This window comes from Chamaea fasciata, unplaced genomic scaffold (assembly GCF_029207755.1).
Source record: "Chamaea fasciata isolate MVZ Bird 193981 ecotype frontalis unplaced genomic scaffold, bChaFas1.0.hap1 SCAF_6, whole genome shotgun sequence".
NCBI lineage: Eukaryota > Metazoa > Chordata > Aves > Passeriformes > Sylviidae > Chamaea > Chamaea fasciata.
This window is the reverse complement of record NW_027094091.1, coordinates 677338-700888: the sequence shown is the minus strand read 5'-3', so window position 1 is coordinate 700888 and position 23551 is coordinate 677338. Positions and strand designations below refer to the sequence as shown.

The 23551-nt window shown below is 62.3% G+C and overlaps 1 protein-coding gene across 2 annotated transcripts; it reads right to left on the bottom strand.

Moving 5' to 3' along the window:
* Window positions 1-304: 304 nt before the first annotated feature.
* On the bottom strand, window positions 305-22630 carry FBXO41 (F-box protein 41). 2 transcript variants are annotated; one of them, XM_066185104.1, is made up of 13 exons: window positions 22543-22630; window positions 18522-19734; window positions 13286-13514; window positions 12556-12635; window positions 12162-12463; window positions 11798-12066; window positions 11212-11327; window positions 10833-10985; window positions 9197-9292; window positions 7854-7972; window positions 6962-7120; window positions 5753-5868; window positions 305-4875 (listed from the first exon to the last, which is right to left on the bottom strand). In XM_066185104.1, the coding sequence occupies exons 2-13, from the start codon at window positions 19241-19243 to the stop codon at window positions 4813-4815; spliced, it is 2424 nt and encodes an 807-aa protein (XP_066041201.1). In that variant the 5' UTR covers window positions 19244-19734; window positions 22543-22630; the 3' UTR covers window positions 305-4812. The 2 variants fall into 2 exon arrangements, with proteins under 2 accessions (XP_066041201.1, XP_066041203.1); XM_066185106.1 differs by having other exon boundaries at window positions 13304-13514.
* Between the last annotated feature and the right edge of the window lie 921 nt (window positions 22631-23551).

Below are 23551 nucleotides of genomic sequence, written 5' to 3'. Positions count from 1 at the left end.
AAGGACAACTTCTGCTGTCCCAGCCTCCTCCAAACTCCGATGTCCAACCTGGCCTTGGACACTTGAGGAACCCGGGGGCAGCCACAGCTGCTCTGGGCCCTCTGTGCCAGGGCCTGGCACCCTCAGTGCTCGCCCCGTGCTGTCCCTGTGTCCCCCTTTGTCCCGGTGCCCCGTGATGCCAGACCAGTGGAGCCCACGGAGCTGCAGGGGGGATCGGGACACTTCAGTAAGCCCCAAACAGCAATTTTCTCACTGGTGTGGGTGCAGTGTGATCCCTCCCTCCCCGGGAGAGTGAAAACCCAGCTCGATCTCCAGAGTCTTTATTCAACACTGAATCATAAAATAGCTCTTTACACACTTTCGCTGGGGGTTGTTTCTCTGTAATTCTTTAAATACACATTGTTTTACACTTGCCAAAAGTTTCAAAGCAACAACATCAAAGTGCGTCTACAGGTGAGAGAGAGAGTTCCAACCAAAGTGCTAAAAAAACCACACGGACTCCTGGCCGGAGCTGGGCCCTGCTCCCACCGAACCCCCCCAGGACTCCTCCCCTGCTCCACCTCTCCCGTCCCAGGACATCATCTCCGGCTGATCTCCCACCGAGGGCCCGCTTTAGCATCGAGGGACCGCGGGATGGAGGGGGGGAGGGAGGAAAAAAAGGGGATGTTTGGTTCTCCAGACACTGGCACATCGCTGCGGAAAGACTAAAATAGACCTAAATTTATATAGAGTTAAAAAAATAACTTGGGGAGGGCCACGGGAAGCTCTGGGGGAGGGAAGGGGAGGTCGCTGTACAGGGCCCCTGGGGCTCCCTGTGGAGCCGCCGCCGCCCTCCAGGGCTGGAGGGAATGATTGCAGTTCCTGGATTTATAAATCTCTATTCTCTGCGCTGATTATCTCCTCTGATTATCTCGAAGCAACTGTGCATCACCCCCTCGGCTTCCCAAAAAAAAAAACCTGCCCCCGCACCATTGCACCCACTTGTCCCCGGCCCCAACCTGCCTCGTTCCCCTCCGCGGGGCTCAATCCCGAGGCTGCATCAGAAAAATCCCTTTTTTGTATTTTTTTTCCTTGCTTTTGGGCAGTTTTCCCTCCTGGCTGCTGCAGCAGCTTTTCCTCAGTGCTCTCCCACCCTCCCCAGGGATTATTTTGCCTCCTGCCGATGGGGAAGGTCCATCTCCACCTCTCAACACCCCGCAATGCTTCCGGTCACGACAAACCATCTCTGCTTCCCAAAATCTCCCTGCTTCCCGGGATCGTTCCCCTTGTAAAGCACTTTCTCATTTGGCACCAGTTCCCAAACGCTTTTGCTCCACCCCAACCTGCTGTTTCTCACCCCAAAAGGAGGCAGAAGCGATGCTCCAGCTCCTGGGCTGGGGCCTCCCCTAAAAGAAAACATTTGTTAAGCGCTTCAGGAGCCCTTACCAACACTTCTCCTGGAGTGGGTTGGTTTGTTTGTTTGTTTTTTGGTCTATTTTCCCTAAATCCAGGCTCTTTGGGAAGATCCAGACAAGCCCCTGCCGTGGCTGTGCCCTTGGTGGCAGCAGGGACCAGGACACAGGGCAAGAAGAGGGACCGAGAGGTTTCAAATCCTCGCTGGGCAGAGCCAGCCTGGGGACTCCCGTTTCCCTCAACCCTGGAGCCCCAAGGCAGCGGGATAAGGCAGGAGGAGGCAGCTGATCCCCAGAGCATTCCTGGCTCCTGGAGCGAGTAAAATCCAACACGAGGGAGACACAAAAACCGGGATCTGGGAAAGCTTTGGCCCCCCCCCGGAGCTGGCTTTGGTGATGTTGTTCCTCTTGAAATCCCTGACCAGCGCCCGAACTCAGGCGAAGGGGAACGCTGGGAATGTCGGCCACGGGGAAACTTTGGGAAAACTCGATAGAAAAGGAATAAATCTCCCCAAAACTGGTCCTGCAGGAGCCAGGCTCAGGACCATCCAGCCCCTGCCAGCTCTGGCCATCGCTGTGACCCCAATCCATGGATTTTTTGTTTTTACTGGGGATTGTCATCGCAGAGCCCCTCTGGCACTTCCCTTTAGGGGCAGAGCTGAACGGGCTGCGTGATTTGAAGGCTTTCCCAGGAAATTTGGTATTTCTGCGTGTTTCCATCGCTTCCAGAGGAAATGGGGACCGAGGTGGGGAATCCACGGCCGCGGGCAGCGCGGCCAGAGCCTCCCGCACAGAGAAAGCAGCAGGGGCAGCATCCATCTGACATTTCAGAGCTGCTAATGAGCTCGTTAACAAGCCGGGCAATTAGGAGCCGCCAGGAGGGGCCTCATTCCCACCGCTCCTGTCACTGTGCCAGCCGCCTTCATCCCCAGCTGAGGAAGAGGAGGAGGAGGAGGAGGAGGAAGGGATCCATTCAAGCCCCCACTTTCCATCTTCTAATCCGTGAACCCGCTCAAGGCCTTGTGTCAGAGGATTTTTGTGAAAAGGTGGCTTTGCCGAGCTGGATTTCTTTTCGGGAATGCCCCAAGCTGAGCTGGTGGTTTGATCTGGCCTTGGGGATGCACCAAAGCCCCGAATCCAGGTGAGGATCCTGCCGTGACTTCCCAAACCCTGGTGGGCAGCGGCGGGGTGGGGATGTCACAGGGTCACCAAGGCCACCACACACACACACCGCCACCGACCCCGCAGGCACAGAAAGCTGCTCCGAGAGTCCTCCACACCTCCGCTCTTCCCATCGCCTCCTCCTTGCCCTCGCCACGGCCCCCAGGAGCCGGGGAGGGTCCAGGCACCGCCAAACCCGGAGCAGCCACCCCCAGGCTCGGGCCACGACTCTGGGCCATGACAGTCTTTAAGCATAGAGTGTATAAACATGCTGAGTATATAATTTTTCCTTTAAAATCTTTTTTTTTTTCTTTTTTTTTTTCTCCTTCTTCTCTTTATAGAAATAAATACGTACTTTGTTGGTTTGTTTTTTGTTTTGTTTTCAAGGAATTTCTCAAGTCCCCGCACCGTGGTGGTGACATCTCTGCTGCTGGATGGTCCCCGGGGGGGTTGTAGCTTTGCTGGGTGGGTTTGGTTGGTTTTTTTGCTGGTGGGGCATCCCTTTTGCTCCTCTTGCCCCTGGATTAGGAGTGTCCCAGGCTGCCCGGGGTGGAGGTAACCCCGCGGTGGGCACGGCAGGGAGCTGCTCCCGCCGCCCTCACCCGCGGGCTGCGGGAGTTCCTGGCGGGCGTTTTCGGGTTCCCCGCAGTTTGTGCATTTCAGGGCCAGCCTTCTCCCGGAGAGCTGCGTGGCAGGGGGAGCAGAGGGGCTGCCCACGGGGGGCTCTGGCCACAAAACCCTGCCCCTGTTCCAGCGCAGGCGGGATCCAGGGCCGGTGAAGGGTCTCCAGGTGGGCTCGGAGCTGCAGGAGCTGCCTCCAGAGCCCCACCAGCCCCAGCGATTTGGGGGTGATCTTCCTCCCTCTGGGGATCCCCACGGGCTGTCTGGCAGCCCCAGCTGAGGTCAGCAGCTCTTGTGCCATAGGTGAGGGATGTGGTGCTGGATCTGCAGCCCGGCCCCTCCAGGTGAGTCCGTGGGGAGGGGACGGGCTCTGGAGGTGTGCCCTCACAGCCACGCTGGCCAGCAGGCACCAAAACCTCCAGCGCCGCTCCGGAGGAGAGGGAAAAACCCCAAACCCACTTTCCCAGTCGCTTCCTCTCCGCTCAGCCCAAGGGCACGGGGTGGGGCTGTGGGTAAGGCCGGGGTGTCCCCGCTGCTGGCAGTGCTCTGACGGGTGTCCCCAATTCCAGGGGCACCTCCCGGTACCTTCTCCCCAGGGTGGAGATGCCTGACCCTGCTGGGTGCCTTTCCAAAGCCTTTTCCCGTGGAATAAAAGGATGCTTCGGGGGATGATGATGATGTCCTTGCAGGCAGAGGGGCGCTCAGAAGAAAGATCAGGTTTAGGAAATGGTGGCTGTAGATAAAGGCTCAGCCAGGGCTCTCGGTTGGTGCTTTGCTTTTCCCAGGGTCCTTTCAGGATAATCTGGCCAGGGTTTCTCCTTCAGGCTGCTGGGGAAGGCAGTGGGGTGGCAAACGTGGCTGTCCCGTGACAGTGTCTCTGTCCACGTGGGACAACTGGCCTCGGATGGAGTCGGGGCGTGGATGGTGGGGACAGCAGCGGCGTGACCCGTGTGTCCTGGTGGACGAGGACTTTGCAGATGGTTTATTGCCTTGGCTGGAGGGTTTTGGTGGAGAGGAAGTGAGGCTGGAGACCTCTGGAAGAGCACCCATCTCTCCTGGCGTCCTCTGGCTCCCGAAGCCCCCGAGGTGCAGCTCTGCTCCTTGTGCTGTGGTGGCTGCTGGTTTCTGGGAGCGTTTCTCCCAGGTCTGGGTGCCAAATCCGAGAGGAGAACGAGCGGAAACCCTGCGGGAATGCTGAGCCCTCGGGAGGAACGGAGGGCCTCACCTCACGGAGATGCTGAGGCTGCAGAGGCCGAGCCCAGCGCTCTGCCGAGAGCCCCCGGAACGCTCCAAAATCCCCCCAAAAGACAGAGTTTGACGGAAAAGCCATCCCCAAACGCGCACCCTGGGCGAGGAGCGGCCGCAGGGGTTCAAAGCCATCTTCCCTCCTGGGAGAAGAGCCCGGCCCTGCCTCTTGGGGCAGCCAGAGAAATGTCCTCAAGTAGCACCTTCTCGCCCGCGAGCGGCCCCGGGACGGCCCCAAAGGCCTGCGAGAGTTTGGGGGTTCCTTGTGCACGGGCTGGGGGATCCCTGCTCTGCTCCCAGCCCTGGAGGAGCAGCCCACGCCGCTGGGTTTGGTCTCAGGGGCCTCGGGCTCCGCCGGGCAGAGCAGGGAATGTGCTTTGGGTTCCCTGAAGGGCTAACAGCCTCCTTCCACCTTGATGTGTAAAATCTTGGAGAAGCCGGGTCTTTTCCTCAGGGCCTGGAAGAGGAGAAGATGGTGGGGCTTGGGGTGGGGGGGGACACAACAGGGCCAGGGGGAGAGGGAGGGGAAGGGGGAGCGCCTCAAATCCCTGCCAGGAGAAAGAAAGGGGCGAGGGAGGGACAGGGGAATCCCTGACAGGTGAAGGACACAGGGCAAGGGAGGAACGGGGGGAACACCTCAAAACCCTGCCAGGGGAAAGAAAGGGGCGAGGGAGGGACAGGGGAATCCCCGCCAGGGGAAAGAAAGGGGCGAGGGAGGGACAGGGGAATCCCCGCCAGGGGAAAGAAAGGGGCGAGGGAGGGACAGGGGAATCCTTGCCAGGGGAAGGACAAGGGGCGAGGGAGGGAGAGGGGGAAATATCTCTAATTCCTGCCAGGGGAATGAAAGGGGCAAAGGAGGGACAGGGGAATCCCTGCCAGGGGAAAGAAAGGGGCGAGGGAGGAACAGGGGAATCCCTGACAGGTGAAGGACACAGGGCAAGGGAGGAACGGGGGGAACACCTCAAATCCCTGCCAGGGGAAAGAAAGGGGAAAAGGAGGAACAGGGGAATCCCTGCCAGGGGAAGGGCAAGGGGCGAGGGAAGGACACCTCAAATCCCTGCCTTGGGAAGGGCACGGGGTGAGGGAGAGAGAAGGGAATCCCTGCCCCTGGAAGGACACAGGGCAAGGAAAGGACTCGGCGGGGAGGAGGATATCTCCAATCTCTGCCGCAGGGAAGACACGGGGTGAGGAAGGGAGAGGGGGGAACATCATCCCAAACCCCTGCTACAGGAAGGAGAGAGGCAAGGGAGGGAGAGGGGGAACATTTCTGGTCCCTGCAAGGGAAGGACCCAGGGCTGGTGACACTGGTGGTAACCGGGACTGGGGCCCTTTACCTGCAGTTTGTTCACCATCTCCTCAAACATCTTCCTGGCTTCGGGGCTGTGGGGCTCCTTGAAGTAGTCCACGATGCCCACCTGCACCACGATGGACTTCAGGTTCCGGCACACACCTGGGGGCACAGACACCACCTGGACCTGCACACCTGGGGACAGGCCGGCAGGGACCCCAAAACCCCACCCTGTGCTCCTCAAGGCCTTCTGCGTGTGGGGAATCCTCGCCCTGAGGATGGAGGAGACCCGGCCAAGGCGTCTGCAGGGAGGACCACGGGCTGTGAGGCGGCCCCTGTCCCAAATTTGTGTCCTCCCGCTCCCCTGACTCTGGCATCCAGAGGGGTGGGCTCCCAGCAGGTCCAGCCACGATCACCTGAGCTGTGACCACCACGACAGACCCTCCTGCGGCCGTGAACCTCCGGCCAACGGTGTGACCCAGGCTCAGGTGGGTCACAAACCTCAGGTGGGTCACAAACCTCAGGTGGGTCACAAACCTCAGGTGTGTCACAAGCTCTGATCACCCTGGGGACCACGGAGGGAGTGTCTCCATCCTCCCTGCGGCCCGAGGCAAGATCAGCTCTCCCTGGGCCACCCTTGGTGGGAGTGTTGGATCCCCTCTCTGGGACCTTCCCCACAGAGCTCCCAGCTGCGCCAGCAGCTCCCGTGGGTGGGGCTGGAGAACGTTCTGCCCCATAGATCTGGGCATCAGAGCCGTGGGGAAGATGTTTTGGTGTGAGAAATAAAATATTGATGAGTTTTGTTCGGAAAAATTGTATAGAGATATGCAAGATAACAATAGAAGTTGTTATGATTATTACTATACTAATAAATTTATTCTTTAAAATTAATAATATTAAAGTTTTATTAATATTATTAAATATTATATATATTAAGTATATTAGATATCATACATATAGATACATACCATATATAATATAATTCTAGATTATATAAATAATATTATTAAAATCATTAATATTAATTATTAATATAACTGTTATTAGTAATGTTTTCGATACTTTAATTATTTATAGTTTTATCATTAATATTTTAATAACATTAAAATATTTTAATAACATCAACAATATTTATTAATATTTATATTATTATTGATATTGCTAATATTATTGATTATTATTGCTATTATTGATTTTTTTTAAACTGCTTTTTAAGATTGTTTTTTTGGCTGACGGCCCTGGCGGTGGTACTCACTGTTGAAGTGCAGCAGGGCTTTGGGGGTCACGGGGGTGGAGGTCAGCACCAGCATCTCCAGCCCCTTCAGCCCCTCCCGGCACACCTCGGCAGCCACCTCCTGGTTGATCTCGGCCACGTGGTCCAGCTCCAGCACCTGCAGCCTCATGCAGTTCCTGGCTGCGGGGACACGGTCCCGTCAGCCCCCGCACGGAAGGGAAGGGGCCAGGAGAGCGCAGGGAGGGGCGGGGAGCACCCATGGGTGGGTGGGCTTCTCCCCATGGAGCATCTCCCTGCCTACAGCACAGACATCTCCTTGGGCCACAGGAGGAGGAAGGGGCTGCCCGGGGAGGGGTGGAGTCCCCGCCCGTCCCTGGAGGTGTCCAGGGAATGCCTGGAGGTGGCACTCAGGGCTCTGGGCTGGGGCCAGGGTGGGCATTGGGCACAGGGGGGACTCTGTGGGCCCAGAGATCCTTCCCAAGGCCAGTGACCGGTTCTGTGATTCCGAGTGCTGGGGACAATGGGGGCATTGGGCACAGCTTGGACTCAGTGTCACCAGGGATCTTTCCCAAGCCAGTGACCCGCTCTGTGATTCTGAGTGCTGGGGACAAGGTGGGCATTGGGCACAGCTTGGATTTGGTGTTCCCGCAGACCCTTCCCAAGCCCAGTGATCCATTCTGTGACCCCGTGATTCCAGGTCCTGGGCTGGGGACAAGGTGGGCACTTGGCAGAGGATGGACTTGGTGTCACCAGGGATCTTTCCCAAGCCCAGTGACTTGTTCTGTGAGCCCGTGACTGAGTGCCGGGCTGGGGACAAGGCGGGCATTGGGCAGAGGGTGGGCTCGGTGCCCCCCCAGCCCCTCCCCAGCCCAGCGCCCCTCTCCGTGCCCCCGTGGCCCCCGGCAGTGCCTACCTAAGGACGCCAGGCCCTGCACGCCGCAGCCGGCGCCTCCCACGCCGAGCGCCCGCAGGTGGGGCCAGCAGCGCCCGATCATCTGCAGGCAGCGGTTGCTGAAGCGCGTCGGCTGCTGGCTGGGGACAGCAGGGACAAGAGCTGGGGGTGGCGCGGCCGCTCAGCCCCTCCAGGCACTCCTCTCCCACCCCACCGGCCTGGGGGGTCACCCTGGGGTGTCCCTGCGTGAGCAGCACTCGGGGCTGCTCCGAGTGCCCCGAACCTTGCCCAGAGCAGCTGGGGCTCCCCCTGGATCCCTGAGGGCTCCGTGGCCAGCTTGGAGCACCCTGGGACAGTGGGAGGCGTCTCCGCCCGTGGCAAGGGTGGCACTGGATGGGCTTTAAGGTTTCTTCCAACCCAAACCATTCCGGGATTCTGTGATTCCCACCCTGGAGACCCAAACCAGGCCCTGAGCTCTGTTGCTTGCACGGGTCAAAGCAGCAGCAGGGCCCGGAGCTCTGGCTCAGGTGGAGGAGCCAGGTGCCACGTGCTGCTCCCCCAGGGCAGAGAGGGGCCACCAGGGCCTGACACTGCTGGGTGACATCCCCTGGGCAGTGACACTGACATCCCCTGGGCACTGACACCATCCTCTGCTGCTGGGTGACATCCCCTGGGCAGTGACACCATCCTCTGCTGCTGGGTGACACCCCCTGGGCAGTGACACTGGCCTCTCTGGCCGGGTGACACCCCCTGGGCAGCGACATTGCCATGAACAATGCCCAGGGCACTTCCCCTGCGTGTCCTGTGCTGTGTGAGCCATCGGCTCCCGAGCTCCCAGACGTTGTGGGGTGCAGGTGAGACCCCACCAGCAGCTCCCCCAAAACGCTTCCCCAAAACGGGAGCAGCTGCAGCGGCCCCCCAGGCGGTGACACCCCTTTAACAACCACACCCAGGGCTGAGCAGGGAGAGCTCAGACAGCGCTCTGATGCTCTGTGCCAGCTCCCAGACCCGTCAGGGATCCCTTTCATCTCCCCCGAGCAGCCTCCCGGGAGCATTCCCGGCTCGGCAGGGAGCTGCAGACACCCAGCAGCTCCCAGTTTCCACGGGGAGGGATGGGGCTGAGTTCCTGGTCATCCCATGGAGACCCTCCCTGAGCAAACCAGGTTCCAGCCCCCGGTTCCTTCCCAGCTCAGTGGTGCTCCTCACACCCAGCGTGGTCTCCTCCTGACCCCATTCCACCCCTGGCAGTGCCCCAGGCCAGGCTGGACGGGGTTTGGAGCATTTTGGGACAGTGGAAGTGTCCCTGCCATGGCAGGGGTGGCCCTGGGTGGCCTTTGGGGTCCCTCCGTGGTTCTGTGCCTTACCAGGGGTGCAGGGGAGCGACCTGGAGGGAGATGATGTCCCTGCAGCCTGCTCCCAGGGCCCAGATCACCTCGTGGCCCACGGGGTCTGTGGAGCTCCTGCAACGACACAGGGGACACACCTGATGGGCCCTGGGCTGGGTCTGCATCCCCCAGGGAGCTCCTGGAGCACCCAGGGGTGCCAGTGTGGTCATTATTTACAGCCCAGGACCCGCCCCAGGAGCAGCAGCCTGTGAGGAAGGCTGGAGGCATTCCCGACTGGAATGTGCCTGTGGATGTGCAGTGTCAGCAGGGGCAGAGCCTGAGGCTGCAGGTGCATTTTCCACGTGCAAAGGTGACAAGGGGCTGGCAGAGACTGCCGGGCCGTGTGCCCCAGACAGAACCTGTCCCACGTCACTCTGGGCTGGTGTCCCCTCCCTGCACGGGGACAGTGCCAGGGCGTGGGAAGGACAGTCCAGCCGGGGGCAGGGGCTGCTCTGTGGCCTCTGTCCCTGCTCTGCGCTTGTGCCACCTGTGTCTGTAGGTGGCACTTGGACAAATGTCACTGCAGGGTTTGCTGTGGCTGCTGCTTGGGTGTCTTTGTCTCCTGGGACGCTGCTGGGCCCGGGCAGGGACTGGGGCAGCTGTGGGTTTATCATGGGGTGGAGAGGAGGAGAAATGCCACCATCCTGATGCCACCAGCCCAAAGAGTGCCCTGGCTGTCCCACCACACCAGGAGCCTCCCGGGCAGCGAGGCTGCGCTTCCCAAGTCTGAACGCCCCACTTGAGAACTTCAGGCAAGCCTAAAAATAAGGCTGGGTGTTATCCAGAGTGCTTCACACATCTGTGCTGGAGCAGGGTGCCAAGAGCAGCGGGGCAATCAGAGCGTGGCTCACAGGCACAGCTCGGGCTGTGCCAGGAGCTCTTGGAGCAGCTCTGGGCTGTCTCCTGTCTCATGGTGTGGCTCAGAGCCGGGTCTGAGCTCCTGGGTTCACACCAGGGGAGTGGCTGGATGTCCTTCCCCACCTGGAGGGTGAAGCACCAGGTGGAACAGATGAGGCTGAGGCGGTTGTCTGCAGGTGCAGCAGAGCAAGGATCACCCTCCTGGAGGGTGGAGGGAAGGCCAGTCCTGTCTGCACAGGTGGCCAAAACTAAGGAGTGGCCAGTGATGCCCTGCAGGACCTGTGACCTCCTCCAGGAGCACCGGGAGTCCTGTGTCCCTGACCTCAGGCCAGGTCCCCAAGCTGAATCTCGGCTCTCCCGTGGCAGAGCCGCTCCTCCCTCCCAGGAGAGAAGGGCCCTGAGCCCCTTCCCTCCGCTGACTCCTTCCTCAGGGGTGACAGCCAGGTGGGACCTCACCGGGCGCCTCCTCCTCCTCACCCTCCTCCACCAGAGTGGCGTCTCCTTGCCAAGGCCCTGGCCGGGATGAGATCAATAATGGGATGATGGGAACGGAGCTGCGAGTGAGACACCTGCACGGGAACAGCCTGGAAGGGCACGGGAGTGGCCGGGACAGCTGGCACTGGGGACACTGCGGGGGACACGGACGGGTCCTCTGCACCGGGACAGGCGGGCTGTGCTCCGCCGAGGAACGAGGGTGGTCACAGCCCGCCCCGTGGGCGTTCCCAGCGCTGTCCCAGGCGCTGGTGGCCGTCCTTACCGGTAGGTGACAGCCTGCAGGGCGCGGCAGTAGCAGCTGGCCAGCCAGAGCGAGCGGTCGGTGAGCACGTTGGGGCAGTGCGAGATGCGCAGGATCAGCAGGTTACTGCCCGTGGCCTTCAGCAGCGACTCCAGGCCGGCCTCCAGGCAGCCCCTGCCGCCACCGAGACACCATCAGGGACTGCAGCCCGTGCCCGCCCTCCCGTCACCACCCCGGGAGGGTGACACGGCCCACGGGCAGCCGGGGTGGCTCCAGGACACCCAAATCCCACAGCAGGAGCCGGTGTGCGTTGGGGTCCATCAGGGGAATGGGGCTCAGGGAGCTGAGCAGCCCCGAGGAGCAGCTGTGGGAGGGGGGACACGGGGACATGGGGACTCACCGTGTGCTCTTCATGTAATCCTCCTTGCTCTCCTTCTTGCCCCGCTGGCGCGGCTTCAGGTTTTGGAGGGTGAGGGAATGCATCTGGGTGCACCACTGGGACAGCATGGCCAGGAACTGGGGCACAGGGGGGACAGTCACCGCCGGGGACACCCCAGCATGTCCCACACCACCCACCCCTGGCAGGAATGTGTGAAAACGCACACACGAGGCCGTGGCAGAGCATGTGCCACAAAATGATGGGCGCGACCACAAAATCAGGGGTCTGACCACAAAATGATGGGCATGACCACAAAATCAGTGGTGTGACCCCCCAAAATCACGGGTCTGACCACAAAATGATGGGCATGACCACAAAATGATGGGTCTGACCACAAAATCACATGAAAGCCCGTGCAGGTGTGAGCTCCTGTCCTGGAGCATCCACCTGTCCACCTGAAACACCTCCAGAACCTGAGCAAGTGCCCACCTGCGTCCCCCGTGACCTCGATGGCACAACCATCCCGCCCACCAGGGAGACGCTCGCACAGCTTTGCCCCTCTGGAAGAAAAGCCGTGCGCCCGGCGGCGCCAGCCCCTCCCCGGTACCTTGGAGGAGACCCTGGCGTTCTCCAGCAGCACCCGCGTCCACACGGCCGGGTGCCGGGCCACGAACTTCCAGTCCTTGCACACCTCGGCCGCCCGCAGCAGGGTCTTGGTGTCCAGGTAGGTGAAGATGCAGAAGAGAGCCGCGCGCATCTTGAGGATCTCGGGGCTGATGACCTCGCTGCAGTGGCCCGGGCTGCCCCGCTCCAGCCGGCACACCTTGCCCCCGGCGCCCTCGGGCCGGGCCGCGGGACACCCGGCGTCGGTGGCCACTGGTGCACGGGGACAACAGCAGGTGAGGGAAGAAGCTCGGTCCCCGTCCCACCCTTCACCTCCCGGCCCCCAAAAGGCCCCGCCGCTCTCTCACCCGTCAGGCGGCAGCTGCCGGCGGGGCGGGAGGCGGCGGATCCCGGCGCCTCCGGCTCCCAGCCCTCGGCCTCCGACTCGGTGGTGCGGGAGCCCACGTCGGACACGTCGCCCTCCTCGCCCTCGGTGCTGTTGCGGTAGGGCCGGCGGTGCCAGTTCTGGATGGCCTGGCGGCGCAGCCCCGAGCCCCGCGCCGCGTACGGCGGTCCGCCCTCGGCGGTGTCGTCGGTGGGACACGGCTCCGCGCTGTCGCTGTCGTAGCAGCCCGAGCTCTGCGACACGGCCTTGGCCCGGCTCGAGGCCCTGGGGACGGGGAGGTCCGGCCTCAGGGCTGGCCGGGGGCGCGTCCCTTCCCGTTAAACCCCGGGGAGCGGCAGGGACGGGCGCTCACTCACCCGGTGCTGGAGGAGGAGCGCTGGTTGGACACGCCGTAGGGACCGTGCACGGCCACCGCCGGGCCCGGGTGCCGCTCTCTCTGCGGGGACAAGAGGGACCGACGTGGCACAACCCAGCGTGTGCACGGTGCGCCGAGGGGGGGACCCTGCTAAGCCACCAGTGCCAGCTGCGTTTTGGGGGGGACACCCTCCCCCGGCGGGATGCGGAGCAGCATCTCCAGCACCGCCCAGCGCCACGGGAACACCCACACTGGGAAACAACCGCTCTGTGGGATCCCCCACCCGGGATTGGCCATTCCCCATGGGAAGAGGACGGGGCTCCCCGCACCGCCCCGGGGTCCGGATCCCCCACCCGGGATTGCCCATTTCCCATGGGAAGAGGACGGGGGTCCCCGCACCGCCCCGGGGTCCGGATCCCCCACCCGGGATTGCCCATTTCCCATGGGAAGGGGACGGGGGTCCCTGCACGGCCCCGCTCGGCCCCTGGCGGGGGACACCCAGGGGCGCATCCCTGAAGCCAGGCTTGCATTATGGAAAGCCTCGGGCGCGTTCCCGAAGCCCCGGGCGCACTCCCGAAGCCCCGGGCACATTCCCGAAGCCCCGGGCGCGTTCCCGAAGCCCCGGGCGCACTCCCGCAGCCCCGGGCACGTTCCCGAAGCCCCGGGCGCGTTCCCGAAGCCCCGGGCGCGTTCCCGAAGCCCCGGGCGCGTTCCCGAAGGCGCGGCCGTGCCTGTGCCCGCAGAGGTACCGCTCGGGCGATGGCCTTGGTGGCCGGGGTGCCGCAGCGTCCCAGGCTGCCGTTGGGGGTGGTGCCGCAGCTGCTGCTGATGATCTGCAGCTGCTTCTCGGCGCGGTCGGCGCGGTCCAGCAGCTCCTCGATGAAGTGCTGCAGCCGCACCTTGGCGTTGGCCTCCCGCGCCGCCGTCTCCTTCAGGAACTGGTCGATCTGCAGCACCTCCCTGGCAGAGGGACCCGCGGTGACACCCCCGGGCAGCGTCCCCACCCGTCCCCTCAGCGCCTCCGTCGCCGTGTCCCGGCCGGGAGCGGGCTCGGGGGGGCTCACACGCATCCTCGGCCTGCTCCGGGTCTGTGCCAGCCCAGGTGGCCCCGGGGATGGGCTGGGGCAGGACGGGGGTGGAGGGACGCTCCCAGCATGCAGGGGGGTGTGGTGGTGGGTTTTTGAGAAGTTCGGGTTTGCTCCTGTTACCCCTCTCGCAGTGTCTGGTTTATTTTTGGGTTTTACCCCCGGTTTTCCCCTCCCCGGTCCCTTTGCTCCCTCTCCTGACCCTGCCCTGTGTTGACCCGGGGACAATCACCTGCCTGCCCCACCCTCTCTGCCCCCCCCGGTTTGAATGTTAGCGCAGGGCCCTGCCCTCACTCCCTCTCCTGAAGAGAATAAAGAATAAATTCTCCACCTTGAAGAACGAACAGCTCTGTAAGAGAGAGCCTTCTCCGAGCCCCCCTTTAAACCTAGACACCGAGGATCTCCAGGACCAAGGGAGCAGAAGGCAGCTCTGCTCTCTAACGTCACTTGGGCTGTTCGCAGTTTAAGGGCGCTCACTTCTGGCCAGCCTGGCCGGGGTGAGAGCTGGCCCGGGCCCCTGGTATCAGGGGAGACGTTGTCACCTCGGTTTAGGGGTGAGGTGACATCCCCAGCACCTGGAATCAGGCTCCTGAGCACGATGGAGCAGTGGGAAGAGGATGATGATGGTGTGACAGGGTGGGGGAGGAGGATGGCAGTGACACCATCCCCGCTCAGCCCCGTGGTTGCAGGGCCCCGGCTCCCTCATTAACACGTTAATTAGCGGGTGCTCGGGAGCTCTGAGCCTGCGGGAGGGCTGTTTCCCCCAACATGTGGCCAGCCCTGGGGTGCCGTGTGACAGCAGCTCCGCGACCCGAGCTGACCCCGCCCCGGCGCAAACACCGCTGTCCTCATCCGCTCCCCAAAAACCAGGGAAGCACAAAGGGACCGCATCTGCTCCCCAAAAACCAGGGAAGCACAAAGGGACCACATCTGCTCCCCAAAAACCAGGGAAGCACAAAGGGACCACATCTGCTCCCCAAAAACCAGGGAAGCACAAAGGGACCGCATCTGCTCCCCAAAAAACCAGGGAAGGACAAAGGGACCGCATCTGCTCCCCAAAAAACCAGGGAAGGACAAAGGGACCGCATCTGCTCCCCAAAAACCAGGGAAGGACAAAGGGACCACATCTGCTCCCCAAAAACCAGGGAAGCACAAAGGGACCACATCTGCTCCCCAAAAAACCAGGGAAGGACAAAGGGACCACATCTGCTCCCCAAAAAACCAGGGAAGGACAAAGGGACCACATCTGCTCCCCAAAAACCAGGGAAGGACAAAGGGACCACATCTGCTCCCCAAAAACCAGGGAAGCACAAAGGGACCACATCTGCTCCCCAAAAAACCAGGGAAGGACAAAGGGACCACATCTGCTCCCCAAAAAACCAGGGAAGGACAAAGGGACCACATCTGCTCCCCAAAAACCAGGCAAGCACGGGGGGACAACACCTGCTGTCCTCATCTGGTCCCCAAAACCAGGGAAGCACAGGGGGGACAACACCCGCTGTCCCCATCTGCTCCCAAAAACCAGGGAAGCACAAAGGGACCACATCTGCTCCCCAAAAACCAGGGAAGGACAAAGGGACCACATCTGCTCCCCAAAAACCAGGGAAGCACAAAGGGACCACATCTGCTCCCCAAAAACCAGGGAAGCAAAGGGGATAATACCCACTGTCCTCATCTGCTCCCAAAAATCAGGGAAGCACAAGGGGTCATGGCACAGACACCCCAGGGAGGCCACACGACCCAAAACACACAAGGCCACCACAGTCCTGAACACAGATGTGCTCCATGAACACCCAGGTGTGCACCAGGTGCACACACACACAGACCCCTGTCCTGCACACCTGAGTGTCCCAAACGCTGCCAGGAGAGCACAAATCCAGCACAGAGCTGGCACAACCTGGCACACACAGCCGGGCACACACAGCTGGGCACAACCAGCACACACAGCCGGGCACACACAGCACACACAGCTGGGCACACACAGCCGGGCACACACAGCACACACAGTCAGGCACACACAGCTGGGCACAACCAGGCAGGCACACACAGCACACACAGCATGGCACACACAGTACACACAGCCAGGCACAACCAGCACACACAGCCTGGCACACACAGCCACAGCCAGGCACACACAGCACACGCAGCCTGGCACAACCAGCACACACAGCCAGCACACACAGCTGGGCACACACAGCCACAGCCAGGCACACACAGCACACACAGCACACACAGCATGGCACACACAGCCGGGCACACACAGCCGGGCGCACACAGCACACACAGCCAGGCACAACCAGCACACACAGCCGGGCACACACAGCACACACACCTGGGCACACACAGCCGGGCACACACAGCACACAGAGTCAGGCACACACGGCACACAGAGTCAGGCACACACAGCACACACAGCATGGCACACACAGTACACACAGCCAGGCACAACCAGCACACACAGCCGGGCACACACAGCACACACAGCTGGGCACACACAGCACACAGAGTCAGGCACACACGGCACACAGAGTCAGGCACACACAGATGGGCACAATCACCCTGGCACACACAGCACACACAACCAGGCATCACCAGGCACACACACGCACAGGCAGCATCAGAGGGTGCCAAGCCCTGGCACAGGGTGGCCAGAGCAGCTGTGGCTGTCCCTGGATCCCTGGAATGTCCAAGGCCAGGCTGGACATTGGGGCTGGGAGCACCTGGGACAGTGGGAGGTGTCCCTGGGACAGTGGGAGGTGTCCCTGCCATGGCAGGGGTGGCACTGAGTGGGCTTTGTCCCTTCCCACCCAAACAATTCCATGACTCTACGAGAACCCACGTGGACACAGCCCAGGCACAGGCACAGCTGCTCACACCTGCACAGCTGGTGGTGCACACCCACACCCAGAGCTGCTCACACCTCCCCTCAGCACCCAGGAACCCCTGAAGATGCACAGACACAGCTTTGCACACCTGTCTGGGGCACACCTGAGCTCGGACACCGGACCACACGCACCCAGACACACCAACCTGACCACAGAAACACAACCACACACACCTGCCCTTGCACACCTGATCACGCACACCCGACCTCAGAGCGCCGACCGTGCACACCTGGACACCAAACCTGATGGTGCACACCTGACCTGGGACACCTGGACACAACGATCTGCTCAGAAGCACAAAGGAGAAGGAGGGGGCAGCCCTTAGTGACGTAATTCCCACCGTCGGCTATCAATTACCAATTAATTACCAATTATTTACCAATTAATTACCAATTAATTTCTCCCCAACCTGCTGCTTGCAGGCAGAGCCTGGGAGCTCTGGGGATGCTCCCGGCAGGGGCCCCCGGGGATTTGGAAGGCAAATGTGGAGCTGGGCAGCAGCTGTAAGGTGATGCTGACGGTTATCTCCTGCATCTCTCTCATCCCCATGCACTGGGTGGAAAAACACTGCTGGCAGAGGAAACGGAGCCCAGGAGCCAAAGGTCTCCCAGGAGGACAATGGCTTTGTGGTGTCCTGGAGCTGGCAGGGCTGGGAAATGTCCCCACAAGGTTTTCAGGGAAGGCTTTGCCGATTAAAAGGATTTCGGATGACTTTCCCACGTCCAGGGGAAAACCTCCTCTCACACTGGCGCTTCCCGTCCTCTCCCTGCAGCCTCACAAGGGATTTTGTCCCTGGGGATGGAGGAGTTTGGGGACTGACAGGGACAGTCGAGGGGCAGGAGGGTTTCTCTGAGGAGTGGGAGCTCCAGGAGGTCGTTTTGGGGCATAAGCCCAGGGTTTTAAGTGGTAACGTTGTCCAGACTCCACCAAGAGACATCTGCCCCTCAGTTTACCGTGTCTAGCCGTCTCCAGGCCCTGCTCCAAACTCAGCCAGGCTGGAGTCCCTAATTCCCTCACCACATATCCCCAGGGTGCCCCTGCACAACCCCCACGAGGCAGCCCCCAACCCCCTCATTGCCTGTCCCACAGACGTGCCCCCAAAGCTGGGGGTGTCCTTATGGAGCCCCAGGGCCACCCCACTCCTCAGCCAGGGCATCCCCCCGTCCTGGGAGCCCTGTTTCTGAGCCAGGTCATTCTTTTGGACTCAAAGTCATTGACAAATGTGCAGAGGATGACAGGAATCAAAGTAATTCCTTCAGGAATCCCAGCGGTGCCCCCAGCCATGCCTGTCCCTCACAAACCCCTCACTGACCTGCTGGGCCCCCAAGATTTGCCCAAACTCCTGAGGATCCGGCTCTGGTTTGCTTGGACAGCACCCGTGGGCAGAATTGGGCCGGAGGGAACCTCAGGAGCAGCGTTGTGGTGGGCAGGGGGTGTGGAGCAGGGAATACGGGATGGAAATGAGGACGGCAGGGTCACAGGCTTGACAGCAAACCGAGGTGGAGCTGCTTGGGTTGCCCCGCCCTCCCCCTGGGAGAAAAACCTGGGATTTGGCATGGGGGTGGGAATGAAGCGGGATTTAAGGTTCCTTCAGCCCAAACCAGTCTGTGGGTTGGTGCCCCCCAGGCTGGCCATGCCCTGGGGACAAGGTCTGGTTTGTTGTCACCCAGCCGTGGAGGGGCCCAGGTCTGTGTGGACAGTGGGTGGGTGGGAGAAGAGGCAGAACCTGACCAGGGGTGATGGTGGTGGGCGTCACCAAGAGGCTGTGCCTGGGGGTTTGGTGGTGATCCTGGGCTCCTCTGGACTTAGGGAATTGTTTGGATTGGAAGAGACCCCAAAGCTGATCTCAGTCCACCCCCTACCATGGGCAGGGACACCTTCCACTATTCCCCACCGCTCCAAACCCTGCCTCGAACCCTGCAGGGACGGGGCAGCCGCAGGTTCTCCAGGAGTCCCCGCCAGGCACCCCGAGGCTGGGACAGGGACAAAGGACTCACTGCTGCTTCCGTGTGAGCTCCTGCTCCTTCTGCACCAGGTCCTGCTTCAGGGAGGCCAGCATCTCCACGCTGACGTCCACCTGGCGGGACAGCTCCGAGGCCCGGTCCTCCAGCTCCTGCTTCTCGCGGCTCAGCCTCAGGCTCTCCTGCTTGGCCTTCTCCAGCTCCGAGCTCTTGCGGTCCAGCTCCACCTGCAGCCGGCCCACCTGCGAGGCGATCTTCTGCTCCACCTCCTCGGTCAGCTTCTCCAGCCTCTTGTCCACCTCCAGCTTCTCGAAGGCGCGGATCTTGAGGCGGGCCAGGCCCTCCTCATAGGCTGCGTCCATGGCGGCGGCCGGGGCGGGCGCGGGCGCCACGGCCTTGCCACGGGCGAAGATCTCGCTCAGCGGGATCTCGATCTCGTGCACATAACGCGGCGACGGCGACGACGACGGGGCCGGCTCCAGCTCCTCGGCGGGCACCAGGTCGCAGGAGAAGCGCTGGTCCTTGCCCTGGAAGGAGGTGCTCTCAAAGTAGTCCCTGCGGGCGGCCGGGGCCAGCAGGGCCCCGTCGGCGGCCAGCGGGAAGACGGCGGCGTCGCAGATGCTGTTGGTCTTGGAGAGCACGTAGAGGGTCTCGTAGGTGTGGTTGTACTCCAGGTGCGCCCGCAGCGAGGACAGGCTGCGGAAGCGTTTGTGCTCCCCGCAGCGCGGGCACCGGTAGGGCAGGTCCAGCGAGGCCATCCCTCCTCTCGTCTCCCCGGGGCGCGCGCGGGGCCCCGCTCATGGCGCGGCGCGGGGGCTGCGGGGACGCGCGGGGGGCGCCGGGGACGCCCCGGCACCGGGGGGGTGGCTCCGCTGGGACATGGCCTGGGGACAGCCTGGGGTGGAACGGGGGGGATCCGGCAATCCTGGAGGGGATACGGCAATCCTCGGGGGGGGATCCAGCAATCCTGGGGCGATCAGGCAATCCTGAGGGAATCCGGCAATCCAGCAATCCTCAGGGGGGATCCGGCAATCCTGGGGCGATCAGGCAATCCTGGGGGAATCCGGCAATTCTGGGGAGGATCTGGCAATCCTTGGGGAGATCCAGCAATCCTCGGGGTGATCCGGCAATCCTGGGGGGATCTGGCAATCCTCTGGGGGGATCTTGCAATCCTTGGGGGGGATCTGGCAATCCTCAGAGGAGATCTGGCAATCCTCGGGGGGCTGTCAACATCGAACGGTGCCGGGCGCTGGAAGAGATGGGGGTCAGTGATACCGGGGTGAGGGAACCCCCAAAAATCCCTCTTTGGTCCTTCTCCTGGGTCCCCTCTGTGCCTCCAGCCCACCCTCCCGTGTTCCTCCCACCCACGCGCATCCCTTGGGAGGGCACACGGTGCTAAAGGAGGTGCAGAGCCCTGGGAATGTGCAGAGCCCTGGGAAGCTCCAGAAGAACCACTGGGAAGTTCCACAACCCTTGTGAAGACCCAGAGCTTTTGGGGAGCCCCACAACACTTGGGAAGTTCTACAACCCTTGGGAAGCTCCACAGCCCTTGGAAAGTCCCACAGCTTTTGGGAAATTCCACAACCCTTAGGAAGCTCCACAACCCTTGGAAAGTCCCACAGCTTTTGGGAAATTCCACAACCCTTAGGAAGCTCCACAACCCTTGGGAAGCTCCACAGCCCTTGGTAAGTCCCACAGCTTTTGAGAAACTCCATAGCCCTTGGGAAGTTTCACAACCCTTAGGAAGCTCCACAGCCCTTGGGAAGCTCCCCTCTCCACAGCCCCTGAGAAGTTCCACAACCTTTAGGAAGCTCCACAGCCCTTGGGAAGCTCCACAACCCTCAGGAAGCTCCACAGCCCTTGGGAAGCTCCACAGCCCTTGGGAAGCTCCACAACCCTTAGGAAGCTCCACAACCCTTGGGAAGTTTCACGTCCCTTGGGAAGCTCCACTCCACAGCCCCTGAGAAGTTCCACAACCTTTAGGAAGCTCCACAGCCCTTGGGAAGCTCCACAACCCTTAGGAAGCTCCACAACCCTTGGGAAGTTTCACGACCCTTGGGAAGCTCCGCTCCACAGCCCCTGGGAAGTCCCACAGCTCCTGGACTCGATGATCTTAGAGGTCTTTCCCAGCCTGAGCGATTCTGTGGTTCTACGACCCCTTGGGAAGATCCACAACAGCTGGGAAGGTCTCCCAGCGCTTGGGAAGGGTCACAACCATCTGGGGGGATCACAGCCATCAGGGAGGTGGACAACCTACGGGTATCTCGCTCCATCCACCCTGAGCTGGTCACAGGAGGTGGCACAGATGACCCTTGCCCACCCACCACCCAGTGAGCCCCTGCAGCATCAGGGGTCTCCAGGATCATCCCAGTGTCCGACACCAGTACTGGTGTCCTGAACTTTCTCCAAGCAAAGGTCGACCCAAATCCTGCTGGATCAGCCTGTGAAGCCCGGGATGGGATTCATCCCCAGGAGCTCCCACCCTACCCTGAGCCCCCACGCTCAGTGCAGGGGACATGGTGGCCTCTCCTGCCTGGGTGGGCGAGGGTCCCTGTGGGACCTGGTCCATCCCAAAATCCTCCACGACACCGGTGGGGGAATCCACCCTTGTGAAATGGGATAAACCAGGGAAAACCCAGCGTGGGAGGCTGCCACGGCCCCCTCCAGTCTGGGGGGCACCTCAGGGCACGATATTTTCGTTTTTCATCCATTTGTCCATTCAAAGGTGAAAACTGCGATGCTTTTACCCCAGAACACCGAGGGCACCCACGGGTGGGAGTATCCCCTGCTCATCCCTCTGCAGTATCCCACAGACGGCTCTTCCCACCCCCCTAAAAGCCCTGAGAGCCCTCCTGCATCCCATAACCACCAGCTGGTGAGCCCTGAACCTCCACCCATCCCTGCTGGTCCCCAGGCCCTGGTGCCTCGGCATCCCCTCAGAGGGACAACCAGGCCACGAGGCTGGGAAACCATCTTTTTTTAAGGGAAAAACCGGCAAAGGCAAGAAATCCGTGCCAGAAATAAACCCGAGAGCAGCCGGCAGGGTTTGTGACCGAGTTTTGGGGCCGTTACTGAACACACCCTCCCACAGTGACCCCACCTGGGCGACCACCGGCCCGGCCCCGCCGAAACCCGAAGCGCGGCGAGCACAAAGCATGTCCGGACACTCCGGCCGCTGCCGGGGGGGATGAGAAAGCGCTTTTCCAGCTCGGGGATGGGGAATCGCGCCCCGCTGCCTCAGGCCTGGATCCCTGCCCGCGTCTCCCGGGGCCACCCGAGCAGCCTCAGCCCGAATTTCCCGGCCAAAACCCAAGGCAGGATCCGGTCCAGGCGGCTCGGGGGAGCGCACGGAGCCCACGCTCCGTGTCCTGGGCAGGTCCTGCCGCGGCCGCAAAACCTCTCCTCGCTGCCATCTCCACGGCAACGAGCGGGATTCGAGGGAATTAGCGGCGGAGTCATTACTACGGCGGCCACGCTAATAAAACCCACAGGCATCCGGAGCCGGGAAAACGCCGCCGGAGCGCCGGGATTGCAGCAGCATCCCCGCGCTGCTGCTCCGGCGCCGCTACCTGCCATCCATCATGGAGCCTTTTCTTCGCATTGTTTAACGATTTTTCTGCCCACCCAACCCTTCCCCCCCACCCCAAAAAAAAAAAAGTATTACCGGCAGGCAGCTCTGCTGCCTGGTTGAAGAGGGAAGGGGGGATGGAGAAGAGGGCGAGGGGGGATGATGCCGGGGTGGAGGATGCTGTCCCCAGCTTCCCCCGGCGCTCCAGCGGGCTGGGAGCACCGCGGTGGGCGAGGGCGGCTGGGGCTAGAGCGCAGGGGGCTCGGGGGGGAGGTGGGCATGAAAATCCGGATGCGTTTTTATCCCCCCTCCCCAGCCCCTGGAGCGGGGAGCGGCGGGTCCGTCCTCACACGGTGGCAGCGGCTTTGTCCCCGCTGCGTCCCCCCTGCTCCCGGGGGCCCTGGGTGAGGAGCATCCTCAGGGGGACAAGCCGCCAGCACCTCCCAGCGCACCACCGCCGCTCCATCCCGTCCCCTGCCGCCCCGTTACCTGCTTCTGGCCTCCGAGCTCCCGCGCCGGGCTCCTCCGGCGTGGGCAGCATCTCTCCCGCTGGCCCGCGGGCCGGCCCCGAGCCGGGGGGTGCGGGTGGGGACGGAGCCCGCACAGCCGCTCACCGCACAAAGGAGGCGGCTGCCGGCGCCTCAGGGCTCTGCCGGGGCGGGGGGATGCGGGGCGGGAGGGATGCAGCCCGCGGGAAGCAGCCGGCTCCCTGCGGCCAGCACCTCCATGCCAGGCAGGCCCTGGGGAGGGAGGGAGGGTGGGGGGAGGGTGGTGGCTGCGGGGTGGGGGGAGGAGGCGGAGGAGGAGGAGGAGGAGGAAGGAAGCCGAGGCTGAAGGCCCCGGCGGGGCGCTGGCAGGGTGGCGGCTCTGGGCACCCTGGGGATGGCGGGTCCCCGGGGCGCTGGGGGCTCAGCGCGGGCTGGGCATGGCGAGCGAGCGAGGGAGGGAGGGATGCAGGGATGGAGGAAGGCGGAGGGCGAGCGCCGGCAGCCGCCTCCTCCCCTCCCTGCAGCCGGAGCCGGGGCTGCCTCGCTGCCGGTTCCTCCCGCACAGCTCCCTCTGCCTGTCTCCCCACGAACACGGCGGGCCCGGCTGCCATGGCAGCCCCCGGCCCCACAGCCCGCTGTCCCCACCGCTGAAGGCCCCGGCGGCTCCTGGATCACGCCGAGCATCCTCCCCGCGGGTACAGGGACTGTGCGGCCCAGCCGGGGCACCTGCCCCGTCCCGGGCTGGGCACAGGTGTCCGGGCACGGGCTTGGTGCCAGGACAGTCCCTGATCACCCTGACTTCATCCCTGTCCTGATCCTAATTGAGGCGCCGAGTATCCTGCCTTGGTCCTGATCGTGTCCCTGAGCACCCTGGCTTGGTCCTTGACTGGGTCCTGAGCTGGTACCTGAGCATCCTGGCTTAATCCCAGGCTTGATCCTGATCCAGCCCCCAAGTGGCTCGGTTCCCAGCCTAGTCCTGATCTGGCCCCTGATTGCCCTGGTTTGCTCCC

Coding starts and splice junctions, on each gene's coding strand:
- FBXO41 (XM_066185104.1), bottom strand. CDS start 19,243: ATGGCCTCGCTGGACCTGCCCTACCGGTGCCCGCGCTGCGGGGAGCAC. Junction 12,464..12,555: donor CGCTCCTCCTCCAGCACCGG/GTGAGTGAGCGC, acceptor CCCCGTCCCCAG/GGCCTCGAGCCGGGCCAAGG. Junction 4,876..5,752: donor AGATGGTGAACAAACTGCAG/GTAAAGGGCCCC, acceptor CTCCTCTTCCAG/GCCCTGAGGAAAAGACCCGG.